The 16,340-nt window shown below is 40.5% G+C and overlaps 1 protein-coding gene across 1 annotated transcript; it reads left to right on the top strand.

Annotated features, from left to right (window-relative positions):
* Window positions 1-391: 391 nt before the first annotated feature.
* On the top strand, window positions 392-16,340 carry LOC309504815 (uncharacterized protein; the record flags this gene model as incomplete). The annotated part of the gene is made up of 11 exons (XM_082178110.1): window positions 392-755; window positions 10,662-10,809; window positions 11,083-11,176; window positions 11,447-11,744; window positions 12,274-12,451; window positions 12,556-12,632; window positions 12,727-12,907; window positions 13,002-13,250; window positions 13,720-13,891; window positions 13,992-14,137; window positions 16,162-16,340. The coding sequence occupies exons 1-11, from the start codon at window positions 468-470 to the stop codon at window positions 16,338-16,340; spliced, it is 2,010 nt and encodes a 669-aa protein (XP_082034236.1). The 5' UTR covers window positions 392-467.

Raw genomic sequence — 16,340 nt, 5'->3', positions numbered from 1 at the left:
TCATGTAGTTGCGATGTTATATTGTGTCATGTTTATTAAATTAAAACTGATTAAAAAACGTAGACTCCACTTCATTGATAGTAACTTATGTTGAACTTTATTCTTGTTCAAACAGACGTTGCATGAAGCTGTACATAAAGTATTGAATGAAAATGTCTCTGAAACATTATTTGGCAAAAATTGCATTTATTTCACTTCAGCTGTGGTAAAGTATGCGAACACCACGTGAGCGGTCACTACGGGAACCAGAAAGTGTCCGACTTCATGTCTCCGTTTGCAGCTCCTCCCCGCCTGCACGCAGCTACTCTCGCCGATCGGTTACATCCAGCCGCAGCCGATGTCCAACACACCTTTGGATTTCTACCCTGGCTTGACGTCAGGACGGTGGAGGATATGCCATATATGGACAGCGCAGCAGGAAGCCACGCCCTACCCCTCTCCCCCTCATATTCATTCGGCAAAGAAAGATGGAGAAACCAAGTGCACACCTGCGTTGCTCTGTGGTTGACTGCCATAAACAGCATTCTAATGTGTTTTCTCTACCCAAAACTATCAGGGATCAGTGGATGAAATTCATTTTTAATGACGCTGTCCCAACAACCCTTTCAACTGGCCTAACGTTTGGTGTCTGCGCTAAACATTTTACACAGGATTCATTTAGTAATTTGGGACAATATCAGGCGAAGTTGGCCTCGAAGCTCCGTTTGGGAAAAGGTGCCATCCCCACCATCAGAGACCTGCCTGAAATTGAAACGGTAAGACTGTGTTTTTATTGCTCTACTGTGTGTACGTTAACAAACATCAGCTAACTGCTAATGTGGCTATTGTATGTAACGTTAGCTTCGAGATAAACACGGTGAATGGACTCTACGAATGCTATCCACATCTTTCCACTTTGTTTTACACAACAGTAGTGATGGTACAGGAGTCCATGGTCAGTGGCTAAAACTGTTTGCTAGACCATATCGCATCGATATAGTTCAAATTTGCGCTCTGCTCCCCGCGCCTCCGCTCTTCCTTTTCCACTCTGCGTGCGTGTTTAGAGCATGTTATGTTATGAGAGATGAATTATGACTACTTCAGAAACCCCAGCACAATAGGAACTACCAGACAGTGACATTAGTGTCACTTCAGAAAAACTGACTTTCTTGTCCTGTCAGCCGTTATCCTGTGCTCGGAGCGCACACTCAATACACGCGTAAATGCGGAGGCGCCCGCGCTGTGTATCGCCTCACTGATCAAGGGCAAAAGAAACTACGAGCATGCAACGCCGTTACGTTGAAAATTACACGAAATAAAAGTAAAGCAGGTACGATTTTCATTATATTCAACAGGAGCAGTTTCCATGTTTCATTAACAGTACTTGTTAGTATTGTGTATTCACCATGCCATGGTAACTGTTGTTTCCATGTTAACCCCCAAATGCCACTATTTTTCTTTGTGTTATTTTTTGTATTTTTAAATGACTGTAGTGGCTCATACCAACATTGTATTAACAAAAACTAGTTTGGGACTGCTATTTAATAGCTTTAGCATAGGCCTAATGTTTATTTATTAGTACTAGTCTTTACTATTAGTCATATTCTTACAATTCATGTTAAGTAAAGGGGAAAAGTATGTATATATGTATATATGTGTGTGTATATAGGCAAGTTATAACATGTTTACACAAAATGTGTTTATATATATGTAACGGAGTTTAAATAATGCTGTTAAATTCATGCATTAATTGGGAAAACTCGACATTGGCTGTTGCGTCCCTTGCATTTGTGTGCGTGATATTAAGGGCGGAGCTACGTCACCACCAGCAGAGTTTCACATCTCTCGCTGATGGTAAGTCGCATCAATAAGTGCTGCGTCATAAAAACTGAGTTTAGATTGTTTTCAAGTGTAAGGTTGGTCTTTTTAACTACACACAAGTTTACTTCATGTGCCTGTCAGTCCCTAGTTCTGTCAGTCGAGTCAAATGTGTTATTTGCGATGATGAAACGTGATGTGTGTGTGTTAACCTGCTTGTGAACTCCGAATCTCTGATTTCATTTAAGATCTATGAGCAACATTGATGCGTGATGCACTGCCTTTAACCAGCTTTTGGTCCTGTTTGTCCCAGGTATGTTTTATATTCGGATTTGTCATGGTCTGTGTAAGAATATATTAGTTGAACTGAGTGTTAGCATTATCACATGTGCTATGTGCTCTCACGTGCTCACACGTGCTGAACTGTGTAACTGCGCCATTTTAGGTGGCCGTTCTTTTCTTTCTGTATTCCAAAAATATACAAAATGATGGTTGCTTAAATTTAGTTTCTCTGTATTTGTGAATTTATGAGAAATGAGAACAGAGACAGTGATTTGTACTTTATTTCTTTAATGTATGTTTTATTTTGAGTTTAATTCCACTATACGATCACTTTGTAAAAATGTATATCCAGCAGAGTTTCACATCTCTCGCTGATGATCTATGAGCAACATTGATGCGTGATGCACTGCCTTTAACCAGCTTTTGGTCCTGTTTGTCCCAGTCTGTCTGTTGCAGGCTAAGTAAAGAGATCTTGAGTAACCATCCACCTGCTCTCCGTGTGATTCCATCCACACACAAACACAGACAGTCACATTGGTGCCGTGACCCGTTGTTTCTTCAATCAAGATGTTTCCTGAAGCGGCCGAGGGTTCATCTTAAAGCTTCCGCTGGAGTCAGGTGGACATAATTTTGCTCAGGAACAGGTTTTTTTTTTTTTTAAAAAAAAAAAAAAAAAAAAGAGACTATTTTTTTCATTCAGTGACTGCACTCAAGCAGTTTGCAACGTTTGCTAAGGACAATTTGCTATAGAGACAACAGCACATTTTATGTTTTTGATTTATTGTATTCATTTTTTTTACAAGTACTGATATTCATTATGAGTGGTTTTGATAATTATCACACTCCAGTCTGTGGTAGTAAAGGTAGAGGATGGGGTTTATTGAAAGTGCCAAAGACATTACAGTTCAGCGGGCCTGGTGTACAGAGTGAAGCTCATGTAGTCATAGACAGTAACACTTCAAATTCAGACCCATTAGTTTGTGAGGGCCCATCCACAAGTTATGAATCAGATGCTTCTAGAGGGCAACAGGGTGTGTTTTCGTCTACTCCATACCCTAACTCACAGCCACCAAATGTAATCACTGCAATGACTGACATAATCAGCCAAGTTGGTCAGCAAATTGCTGATAGCATTGTCACCAGACTAAGCCCAACACGTAAAGTTGACGCACATTCAGTTGACAATTCTTCCAAAAATGTGACTGCAGATGGATCAGCTTCACAAATGCTGGACCTGATACAAAGCCAGTTGTCCTTTTCCAGAAATGTGAGAGAACCTCCTAGCTTCAGGGGAGAAGTTTCTGATGCTGTTGACTTAAATGAGTGGATAGATACCATGAGAGACTATATAAAACGCAATAATTTGAGGAAAGAGCATCAAGCGGAGGAGATTATGGTCCATCTGAGAGGCAAAGCAAGGGATGTGGTCAAGTTTGGCATAAGAAACTGTGACATTGACATTGTGCATAACCCTGATGCAATCTTTAGTATTCTCAGGAAACACTTCGAAGCTGCTCCTTGTTCTCCTCTCCCACTGGCTGACTTTTATACCACCTTACCCAGACCAGATGAGGATGCCTATGAGTACTGGATCAGGCTAAACCGTGCAGTTGACGTCGCTGCTGAGCGCTTGAAAGAACAGGGTAAAGTACTGGATTGTCCAGGAACAGAGGTAACACGCATGTTCATCAGACACTGCCCGTGTAAAGAGCTTGCCATCACCTTTCGATCTAAAACAATTGCCGCATGGTCTGTGCGAGAAGTTCAAGATATTTTGAACGAATATCACTCTGATTCCAGTCTTGTACCAGCAGTAAGAAATGCAGCACCCACTAAAATTCCTGTGAACAGAACTGAAGTGGAACTGTCATCTGCAGTACTTCCAGCTCCTTCTGATGTTCAGCAGTCCAGGTCTTTGGAAGCGTCTGCTTTAGAACGAGTCATGAGCTTGTTGGAAAAAGTCCTGTTAAAAGAGTCTGCCAGCAAAGAGCCAAGTTCACGTGTGAAGCCCAAAGGAAGCCTGCCTCGAGTAAAAGGCCTCAATGACCTGCCATGCACTGTCTGTTCGAGCCCTGATCATTCTGGCCTCACGCATTGTCTTGAGAAAAAGTTGTGCTTCCAGTGTCACTCTCCTGACCATTCCCGCTTTGTCTGTCCTGAGAGAGTGAAATCTCTGTCTTCTCAAGGGCTGGGAAACTAGAAGATCTGCACTTAAGGGAGGACAGTGTGGATCATGAGTTTATTCCTCCAAACCAGTGTTGTATGAATGACCCAACCTCAGTTTATAGTCTTTCTAGTTCTGTTGAGCCTGCAGGGAAAACTTTAATTTTTCAGAACACGCACAGAGTACAGCGAATTGATAGTCTGTTTTACACACCGGCAACAGTATGGGGCGACCTTCAGCTGAAAGCTATGGTTGACAGTGGCTCCATGGCATGCACGATGAGTGAATCTGCTGAACGTCTCTTGTTACAGTACAAGCCTGATTTACGAAATTTCCCTGCCAGTGATGTTGTCATAATTGGTTGTGGTGGACAGCGTGTTACACCAAAAGTGATGTATGAGCTTGAGCTCTCAGTTTATGCCTGCAAGATGGTTGTTCCAGTTTTAGTGGTTCCAGGGCAAACCGACGATTTGATCCTGGGCAGCAATGCTATCAAGTGGCTGATTCAAAAAATGAAAGAGACCGACGGATACTGGAGACTCGTGTCCAGCCCGTTTAACTCTGAAGATGTTGAATGTCACCAATTCCTGTCTCTACTTTCAAATGTGGAACGATGGAAGGGTGAAGACATACCTGATAGAGTGGGCACTGCTAAGTTGAAGGAGAAAATAACTCTAGAACCGAACCATGAACATCTCGCTTGGGCTCAGCTTCCTGAGTCAACAGCTGTTTCTGTGGGGAGCACAGTCATTGTTGAGCCAACCCTCTGTAAATGCCGTCCAAGGAACGTGATCATAGGGAGAGTCATCACACCTATGTGGGGCAGTAGATGGGTGCCGTTCAAAATAATGAACCCTACAGACAATGTAATCATTCTTAAGAAAAACACAAAGATTGTGGATGTTTTTACTTGTATTGCTGTGGAAGAGTTGTCTACACCTGAGTCCCTGAAGAGTAACGTTCAGTGTGCTGCAAGTCCTGTAAATCATGTACGGACCAGTGATGAAAGGAGAAACGTGCTGGATAAGTTAGAACTGCAGGATTTGAATCTGGATGATTGTGAAGTGTCAGAGGAGTGGAAGGATAGACTTCTGAACCTCATTGAGAAGTATGAGTCAACCTTTTCACGTGGAAAAATGGATTGTGGAGAAGCCACCGACTTTGTCCACAAAATCCACTTGGTGGACGAGAAGCCATTTCGACTCCCTTATCGACGTGTAGCCCCCAGCCACTATGATAAGCTGCGCACTGCCTTGAGTGAGATGGAAGTTAAAGGCATTATAAGGAAGTCTCAGAGTGAATATGCATCGCCACTAGTTTTAGTGTGGAAAAAGAATGGTGACCTTCGTATTTGTACAGATTTTAGATGGTTGAATGCGAAGACAGTGAAGGACGCTCACCCACTCCCACATCAAGCGGATGCACTCGCAGCTTTGGGCGGTAACGTTTTCTTTTCAACCATGGACTTGACTTCTGGTTTTTATAATGTCCCCTTGTTTGAAGAGCATAAGAAGTACACTGCCTTTTCCTCTCCTTTCGGCCTTCATGAGTACAATCGTCTACCTCAGGGTTTGACCAACAGTCCAGCAACCTTTATGAGGATGATGATGTCCATTTTCGGGGATGAAAACTTCACAAGCCTTCTCTGCTACTTGGACGATCTGATGGTTTTCGCTCCAAGTGAGCAAGTAGCTCTTGACCGACTGGAACTTGTTTTCTCACGCCTGTCTAAGCACAACTTAAAGCTGGCACCAAAGAAGTGTATGTTCTTCAGGAGATCTGTCAGGTTCTTGGGACACATTGTCACTGGGAATGGTGTCCAGACCGACCCAGAAAAGGTGAAGGTGATCAGTGACATCCAGACTGCTGACCTCATGGAAGCAGATAGTATAACCCCTTCTCAAAAGAAGATCAGATCTTTCCTGGGTATGATTTTATATTATCAGCATTTCATTATAGACTGTTCTGCCAAGGCGAAACCTCTTTTTAGTCTCCTATCAGGTCAGTCACAGAAAAGAGCTCAGAGGAAGTGTGGTCGGATGAGGAAGCCACTCAGTGTCGTGAAGCTTTCACCTGAGGATTGGACTAGTGAATGTACTGCTTTTTCTGTACATTCTTTTGAATGTACAGAAAACATGCTTTTGAAACTTTAAAGCAAGACTTTCTGCACAGTGTTACTCTAGCACACCCAGATTTCAGTCATCCCTTTATTCTCTCTGTCGATGCTTCATTTGATGGCATAGGAGCTGTGTTATCTCAGGTGCCCCCTGGGGAGAAAATTGCACGTCCAGTCGCTTTTGCCAGCAAAACGCTCTCCAAGTCTCAGATGAACTACCCAGCACATAGACTCGAATTTCTGGCTTTAAAGTGGGCCGTTTCTGACAAGTTTAGCCACTGGCTAAAAGGGAGACATTTCACTGCATGGTCTGATAATAACCCCTTGACCTATATTCTAACCAAACCCAGATTGGATGCGTGTGAACAGCGATGGGTGGCGAAGCTCGCTGCTTACGACTTTGACCTGAAGTATGTGCCAGGCACGAAGAACGTTGTTGCAGATGCCTTGAGCAGAGAGCCCTTTGTCAAGTCTTGTGTCAGCCATCGTCTGTTGAAAGAACCATACATTTCTCTCTTGGATGAGGTAAATGGTGTTGTTACTGGAACCGTGCAGGATGCCTTCCGTGTCACTACCAACTGTCAGAATGTGCAGGCTACCAGTGACGACGAAACTGAGAACGAGTTGCAGGATGACGTGAATGACTCATGTCCTGGATCTATTGATGCTGCTGAAGTTTCTGCTTTTCTGGGTGCTCACTGCGATGGTGGAGTTAGTCCATTGCCCGTGACAAGTCCAACGTCACTCCAGCTCCCTGATGAAGATCCATCTGTTGCAATCCCATTTTCCAGACTTGCAAACCTCCAAGAGCAGGACAACATAGTCGGTAGAGTCATCAACTATGTTCTGAGACATAAACGTCCTTCAAAGAGTGAGAAAGCAAAGGAGCCTAGCCCTGTGACAAACCTTTTGAAGCACTGGAAGAAGCTAAAGATTCGTAATCATGTGCTGTACAGAGTGAAGAAAGATCAACTGATGAATAAGAAACTCTTCCAATACGTTGTACCAGATTCCCTAAAGCATGATGTTCTCCGTGGTGTTCATGACTCAGCTGGACATCAAGGTGGTGCAAGAACTCTCTCCCTTGCAGCTGAAAGGTTCTTTTGGCCAGGAATGAGTAAAGACATCAAGCTTTATGTGAAAAACTGCCAGAGGTGTGTTGTCGGAAAAACACCAGAGCCAAATGCTCGTGCACCCCTTGAGCACATCCGCACCTCTGAGCCTATGGAACTAGTATGTATTGACTTCTGGAGTGCTGAACAGACTTCAGGGAAGGTCGTCGATGTCCTAGTAGTGACGGATCACTTTTCTAAGATGGCACACGCCTTTCCCTGTCACAACCAGTCGGCTAAGCAAGTTGCCCATCGCCTTTGGAATGACCTCTTCTGCATTTATGGATTTCCAAAGAGAATACATTCAGACCAGGGTGCAAATTTTGAAAGCAAAATCATTAAGAACTTGCTTGAGATGGCTGGTGTTCAAAAATCACACACCACACCATACCACCCTATGGGTAACGGTCTGGCAGAACGTTTTAATAGGACCTTGGGCAATATGATAAGAGCTCTCCCAGTGAAATCCAAGGCGAGGTGGCCACAGCTTCTAAGAACGTTAACCTTCAGTTACAATTGTACTGTGCATGAAACAACCGGGTTCGCTCCTTTTTATCTTATGTTTGGGCGTATCCCGAGGCTGCCGATCGACATCATGTTTCAGCATGTCCTTTGCGATGAGAGGGTGGTCAGCCACCATGAGTTTGTCACTGCACTGAGAAGAGATCTGAGCGCAGCTGCAGAAATTGCCCGGAAACACAGTCTCAAAGAGCAGAACCGCCATGCCATTCTTTACAATCGGAAGGTCAGAGGTTCACCCTTAGCAGTGGGAGATAGAGTTTTGCTGGCTAACCGTGGAGAGAAAGGCAAGAGGAAAGTTGCGGACAAGTGGGACTCTGTTTTGTATGAGGTTCAATCAGTGAGACCAGAAATTAATGTGTACAGGATTACAGATGTTCAGACTGGCAAAGGAAAAGTGGTGCACAGAAATCTGTTGCTTCCAGTGAATTTTTTATCCTGGGATGATGGTGAGGAAGAATCAGTTCGATCAGATTCCACTGGTGCTACCCGTGGCAGTGCTCTCGATTCCGCTCTGATGGATGATCCTGACCCTGTTTCAAAAACATCAGAATGGTTAATGCAGATGGATGGAACACATGACAGTGACGAAATGCAAGATGCCACTTGTGGTGGAGTTTCAGACATTCCTGATGAGATGACTCCTGAGTGCTCTGGCAATGATCAGTACAGTGCAGAACCTGAGCATGTTCCTGAACCTGCTGAGAGTATAAAGAGTTTACCTGCAACCAAGCCGAATGAGTACCCCAGTTGTTTGCAAGAAACTGATAACAGGCTTGCCCCTGTCATTTGCGAACAGCCCACAAGTACATATACAGGCCACATCACTACACGATTAGGGAGATCAGTTAAGCCCCCTAACAGACTTATTTGTGAAATTGATAGTCAGAAAATTGTGGAAAGTGATTCGCACAGTGATGCACAAGTTATTTTTCAAGGAACTAACTTTGTAGTGGAGTTGTTAAGGAACATTTTTGTTTAAAATGACTGAGTCTAAATGATGATTCATATCTAAGAGTCGACTATGATGTTAAGAGAATGACTTTGAAGTGAGTTTCTTCTCTGAGAAAGAATCTGAGAAGTTTGTTGTTTGCATCAAAAGATATTTGAAGAGCAGATACATTTGTAGCCACTAGTGTAGACTGCACCTCCTATAGTCTGTGTTAAGTGTGGAACCTGGTACCATTCCATTCTTTCACACTTCCTGGGGAAGAGATAAATTCTGACATACTGTATTGTAAAGCTCTTTTACTCACACCTGTTTTTTTCATAATTTTTTTTCTGCAATCTTTACTGTATATTTAGTTTGTTACATATTCCGGTTCTAGCCCAATTTAGCAGAATTTAAGGGGGGTGTATGTAACGGAGTTTAAATAATGCTGTTAAATTCATGCATTAATTGGGAAAACTCGACATTGGCTGTTGCGTCCCTTGCATTTGTGTGCGTGATATTAAGGGCGGAGCTACGTCACCACCAGCAGAGTTTCACATCTCTCGCTGATGGTAAGTCGCATCAATAAGTGCTGCGTCATAAAAACTGAGTTTAGATTGTTTTCAAGTGTAAGGTTGGTCTTTTTAACTACACACAAGTTTACTTCATGTGCCTGTCAGTCCCTAGTTCTGTCAGTCGAGTCAAATGTGTTATTTGCGATGATGAAACGTGATGTGTGTGTGTTAACCTGCTTGTGAACTCCGAATCTCTGATTTCATTTAAGATCTATGAGCAACATTGATGCGTGATGCACTGCCTTTAACCAGCTTTTGGTCCTGTTTGTCCCAGGTATGTTTTATATTCGGATTTGTCATGGTCTGTGTAAGAATATATTAGTTGAACTGAGTGTTAGCATTATCACATGTGCTATGTGCTCTCACGTGCTCGCACGTGCTGAACTGTGTAACTGCGCCATTTTAGGTGGCCGTTCTTTTCTTTCTGTATTCCAAAAATATACAAAATGATGGTTGCTTAAATTTAGTTTCTCTGTATTTGTGAATTTATGAGAAATGAGAACAGAGACAGTGATTTGTACTTTATTTCTTTAATGTATGTTTTATTTTGAGTTTAATTCCACTATACGATCACTTTGTAAAAATGTATATCCAGCAGAGTTTCACATCTCTCGCTGATGATCTATGAGCAACATTGATGCGTGATGCACTGCCTTTAACCAGCTTTTGGTCCTGTTTGTCCCAGTCTGTCTGTTGCAGGCTAAGTAAAGAGATCTTGAGTAACCATCCACCTGCTCTCCGTGTGATTCCATCCACACACAAACACAGACAGTCACATATATTCAATGTAAACTTTGATGATCATAATTAATCAATCGCAAATAACAATATGGGCAATTATGATTTTTGTCATAATCATGCAGCCCTAAGGTGAAGAAACCTGTTTATTATTTATTCATTTGATTTTGCAACTGTTCACTGAAATAGCTGGTTTCAATAAAACTACTTTTAACATGTCATATTTGGCTTTGACTGAACATTTGCTCTCAGTTTGCTGAAAAAAATATCGGGATATATTTCGTATATCGATATTCAGCCTAAATATATCGAGATATGACTTTTGGTCCATATCGCCCAGCCCTAATAATTACACTCATATTTTTTTATTTTATTTTTTTTTTAATTGTAATTGTTTTTTTTTATTATTTCATTATGCCATTATTAGGCTAGCACATCTCATGCAGTGTCTGGTACCAGTACTGTCGTTTCATCAAACGTTAGAGATGTTGGCTGCCAGACTGAACCCGTGGTGCTGGCATCAACTGGAACGCAACTGTCTTTTAAAACTTTGCAACCACACTTCCGAAGTGAAGGTATGTAGACTTTATTATTTTTTTTAAACTAAAAAATGACAAAGAGTGTCACATTATTCATGCAAGAACATTTTTTTTGATTGTGTTGTCATGTCTATCTGTTTCTCTGCATAAAAGGAACCCAGACAACAGTCAAGACCACTACTGATGTAGGCATCTGCACATCACCATCTACATTACATCCTGTCCATCCATGGTCCTCAACACCAATAAAGCCACGTATAAAGAGGCCTCGTCTCATGGAGGAGGATGAAGATGTGGCCAGTACTGCAGAGGCTAGCTCCTCTTTTGTGGCACCAGAAGCAGATGACTCCACGTATAACCCCGCAAATTCAGTTAATGTGTTTAGTCAGTCAATGGAAACATTGTAAGTTATTCTGATTTAAGAAAAATTGCCTGATTACTATTCAACATGTTTTTGTCCTATTTCACTAACTGTTTTTAATTATATATCATGTTAATCCTTATGTGAGTACTGATGTATTTGATTATAAACCAGGGACATTTGTCTGTATGCTAAGAACTGCTAAAATTTGTAATGTTTGGTATTCCCTTTTCAATTGACTTGGACCTATATATCTAAACCTGCATTTATACATTGTACTTGCATGTGACTGTTTTCACTCTGTCAATGTAGGGAAGACACCATTCCCCTTCCTGAACAGTCATCGGCCATTCCCAAAATGAGAAAGCTGTTGGTCTTTGAAGAATGCCTCATGGAGCTTTTTGAGAAGTGCCCAGTGTGTACAAAAGTTTGTGAGGTCAAGACAAGACTGAGAGGTACATTCATGGAAGTTTGGCAGAGATGTCCACATTGCCAGTACCAACGACGGTGGAAGAGTCAGCCAGTTATTGGAAACTCCACACCAGCGGGAAATTTACAGCTTTCTACAGCCATCTACGTGTCTGGTGCTTCTTTCTTCAATATACAGAAGGTATGTCCAAGGAGTTTGTCTAATATTGTTATCATAGCTTCAAAAACCATTAATTGTGGTAATGGAATGCTCTTCATTAAATGGCTGAGGTTGGGGGCTCATCTACTTGATGTTGCATAGTGCAGTGATTAATACCCCCTTAGTCCTCAACGCACACTATCCTTTATATATTTGGTTATTAACAGCAGCAACACGCCTTATTTGGTTTCAATTGGTCTTTCCGAAGCTCTCCAGTAGTCTCCTCATCATTTTGTATTTACTGTTATATAGCAGCAACACTTCAAAAGTCTGTGGGATTGTCTACCTGGTGGACTAAAGTTGAGTCAGCCCTGTCAAAAGGAAGTTTGTTTAAAGTGATACACCACCATTTCTGGATTTTTGTCTTTTCATGTAAAACCCAAATAGCAACACTGCTTGGTATAAGATTTAGACTCACCACAATTTTCTTCTACATATGCAATGTTAATAAAATATGTTTATCAACATGTAAACCCATTAAATGTGATTTGTTTTGTTTTTTTCATGACAGGTCTTCAAGGCCATGCAGTTGCAGATGCACAGCTACAGACAGTTCCGAAGACATTGCCGCAACTTTATCGAGCCCGCTGTGCTTCACAAGTGGAAGAATGATCAGGCAGCCGTCTTGCAACAGCTGAGTACAGACGGGAGTGCTATTCTTGGTGGCGATATGAGGGCTGATTCACCAGGCAATTGTTTTTATTTTTGAAAATCTTAATACAGGAAAATAGTGGATTAATGCACTTTTTTTGCATTATTTTCATCAATAACATTTATACAATTATGTGTTCAGGACATAGTGCAAAGTTTGGAAGCTACACCATGATGGACTTGAACAAAAACACAGTCATCGACATCCAGCTAGTCCAGGTAACTGACTAAATCACATAAATTATGAGATGCCTTTGCTGTATTAGCCTTAATGTATTAAATGTAATCCACTCATATACATATTTCGTAATAGAGCAACGAGGTTGGAGGTAGCGTGAACATGGAAAAGGAAGGTTTGAAGAGGAGCCTTGCAGTCATCACAGAGTCTGGAATTAAGTTGGACTGCATCGTATCGGATCGGCTCCCCCAGATCCAGAAATTCCTCACTGATGCCAAAATAACTCAGTACTATGATGTCTGGCACTTTGAGAAAGGTGTTTGACATTTACTTATTTCATTCATTATGGCAAATGTTGACCTATGTTTAATTGCCCTGGCCATTATTTTATATTTTCAATGTTTTTGTAGGTATGGGCAAAAAATTTACGGCTATTTCTAAAACAAAGGACTGTGAAAAGGTGAAAAAATGGTTGCCGATGATAAAGAACCAGATCTACTGGATTGCGGCTTCATCGACCTCTGGGCCAGAGAGGATCGCCAAGTGGTTGTCTGTGATAAACCACCTACAGGACATCCATAACCACGATGACCCCCTGTACCCAGCCTGTCGTCATGCTCCACGTGTGTCGACGGACAAGGAGAAATGGTTGAAAGCAGGTCATTTTATTCTGGTAACACACAAATCCAAATGGCCTACAAAATATTGTAATTTATGAATTCGATAAAACAGATACCTGATTAAAATGCAATAGAATATCTATAATTCTAAAAGATAATTAAATTCATCATATTTCATTCTATTATAAGCAGCAATTATATTTAAAATATATATGTATTTTGTATGTGATCCCCATTCTTATAAGCTAAAAATAGCTTCTGGTGGAGTCCTGTTTTTACAAACAACAATAATAAATTAAAAACCACATAATTTTCCATATGTGGTGTTGTAAAATAAAAACGAGTGAATTTTGAATTGTAAAAACTGTACGTAGGTATTATACTGTATTGGTTTCTAAGTATGAACACAGCTTAACCTATAACCATTGTTTTATATTCATCAAGTAGGTCACAATCAAAAAGTTGCATAAAGTTGTTGTCCAATATTTTTTTTTCATCAAACTATTAGGAACACCAGTTCATTATAAGTTGGAGAAGCTGTTTACAAGCAAGAGAGTCCTGAAAGACGTGTCAAAGCTAAGCCCCCATCACCAAACGTCATCGCTGGAGGCTTTTCACTCAGTGGTCATTCGATTTGTTCCAAAAAGTGTGGCATTTCCATTCTTGGGAATGCTATGCAGGTAAATAATAATGGGTCTTAATGTTTGTGAAAATGTTCAATATCGAGCCCCAACATCCGTAATACACAGTGACGACATTTGTGAATTTCTCTTTCCAAAGACTCTACCTGTCTGCGATGCACTATAATGAGAACGCTGACAGTCCACAAAGGCAGGCTGATGGGAAACCTTCATTCAAACTTTACTGGCCAAAAGGAAGAAAAGGGACATGTACAGTAAAGCCACTGAAAGAAGAGCCGACAATCAGTAAGTTAACTTATGAATTATTTATTATTGCACACTGATCAAACATAGACAATATATATATATATATAAAAATAATGTGATAAATTACAATATAAAATGCAGATGTATAATTACAATTATTTGGACTTGTACAACACCATATAAACAGACTTTTGAAACCTATCTGACCTTAATCTGTGAACATAACATTTACATATACATGTGATGCTGTATTAAAAAAAAATAAAATAAAAAAAAATAAAAGTGAATGTTGATGACAATTTAAAAATGGGCTGTTTTGTTTATTAACCCTCTGGGGACCAAGCTGTTTTTGGGGCCCTTGAGATGTTCTGACATGCTCTGACATTTGTGCTTTTTTCAGTTATTTATAAACATGTTAATGGCAAAGGTGTAAATTCACTCTATATAGCACAAACAGGCCTACCATAATATGCGAGCAACATGTATGTAGATGTTTGTATTTTTAAGAGAATAATGTTTATGCGTGGTTATTTAAAAAAATAAAAATGAAAGTTGCTGAAATAAGACCACAAAACTCATACAAAATATGTGCCCACAAGACTTTTGACTAATGGATGTTGTCCCTTTCAGTTCTAGCTTCAAAATGATGTGAAAATAGTCTTGCTTTATCGTTCACAAAAAAAAAATACATTGATTTAAATGGTGTAAAACAGGTTTTGCTTGGAAAGCCAATATGCGAGGGGGAGGAGTAGTTTACACCTTAGTCCCACCCACTCTGCATAATGACTCTGCATAATTAGCCATTCATTCAGGTGTGACACTGACTGAGCCACAATGCAAAGACAAAATATATATTTTGAAGAAGACTTATATTGACCATTTAAGATTTTGCTTACATCTATCTTGTAAATATGTTTTGCTATTTTATTAAAAAGGTTACAATTACAACAATAATTACAATTTCAGCAATATTTCTGCAAAAAAGTACTCTTTCTTTGTAAAAAAAAAAAAAAAAAGATTATAGGCCTACATTTTATCATATGTATTCATTAGTTTGAATATAGCCAACATTGGAACATCTTAGTCTATGACTTTATTTTTGACAAAATAGTATTTTATATATATTCAGAAAAGCTTATTTGATGTGACAGTATATTCTACAGTAAAAACTGTACCCAAATCTAGTCAACAAAATGTTGTCTTTCATACTTCGCCTGACTGTAACGCAGTAACTGTAACTGTAAAAGCAGTTTATTCTTTCACACACAGACGCGCGATTCATATTTAGGCTAAACACTCTTTACAAATAGACGCGCGATTCATATTATAGAAACGCGATTCATCTTTTTGTTTACATAAGCCTACAACGTTATTCCATAACGTTATTCCACATTAACACTTGAGAAAGGATAACTTAGCCTACCTCACTCCTCAGCGGGATCTGCTCCTCATATCAGCACGGAAAATTTTCTCCATAAGGTAGGCTATATTATGCCTCTTTGTTTACAGCTGATGTGGGGGCGTTTCACAGACTGAAATGGTTCTCAGAATTTGCGTTTGAATAGCACGCGCTCTCCGGGGAGTGGTCACATTACTTTTGAATGGCTCCTAATGAGCTCGACTGGAGTCGCTCTCTTTTTATACAGATTACAGAAGCTGATAATATTTGTTTTTTATATAAATTACTTCATTTAAAAGCTGCGATCTCAAGCTTTATGCCCGTGGGTCTGTTTGCCTGTTTGACTGAATTTTCGCGGAGTTATAGATAATTTTCGAACGCGTTTCAAATGGGAGTTTACTGACAGAGAGAAGGCAGAAATAGCATCATGTTAGTTTTTCTTTATTTGTCAAAAAGCAAAACACTTTATTTGTATTGTGAGTATACAGAAAAAAAATAGAAACTGAACAGGATCGATTGATGTATTACACGAAAATGAAAGATCAAAATTAACAGAGCATTTTGTGTTTATTTTTCATTGCTAAAAAAAAAAACGAGCAAAACGCGTGGGCGCGTTTTTGGTCCCCAGAGGGTTAATCCAAAGAATGTCTGTTCTTGCCTTCAGACTATGTGGATGAGCTGATGCACCTGGTTTTTGATGTGGTGTTTCCTGACCCAGAACCTTTCGTCAGTCAGCTCAAGCAGATACCTGTGCCAGACTCACTCTGCTCTCAGTTTGAAGCACCAGCAAAGGAAGACGTTGTAGCCCGCTATGTGTCACGCTTCAATCGAGCGGGACCCTGA

This window comes from Leuciscus leuciscus (genome assembly GCF_965113295.1).
Source record: "Leuciscus leuciscus genome assembly, chromosome: 1".
Lineage (NCBI taxonomy): Eukaryota > Metazoa > Chordata > Actinopteri > Cypriniformes > Leuciscidae > Leuciscus > Leuciscus leuciscus.
This window is presented reverse-complemented; position numbering and strand designations above follow the sequence as displayed.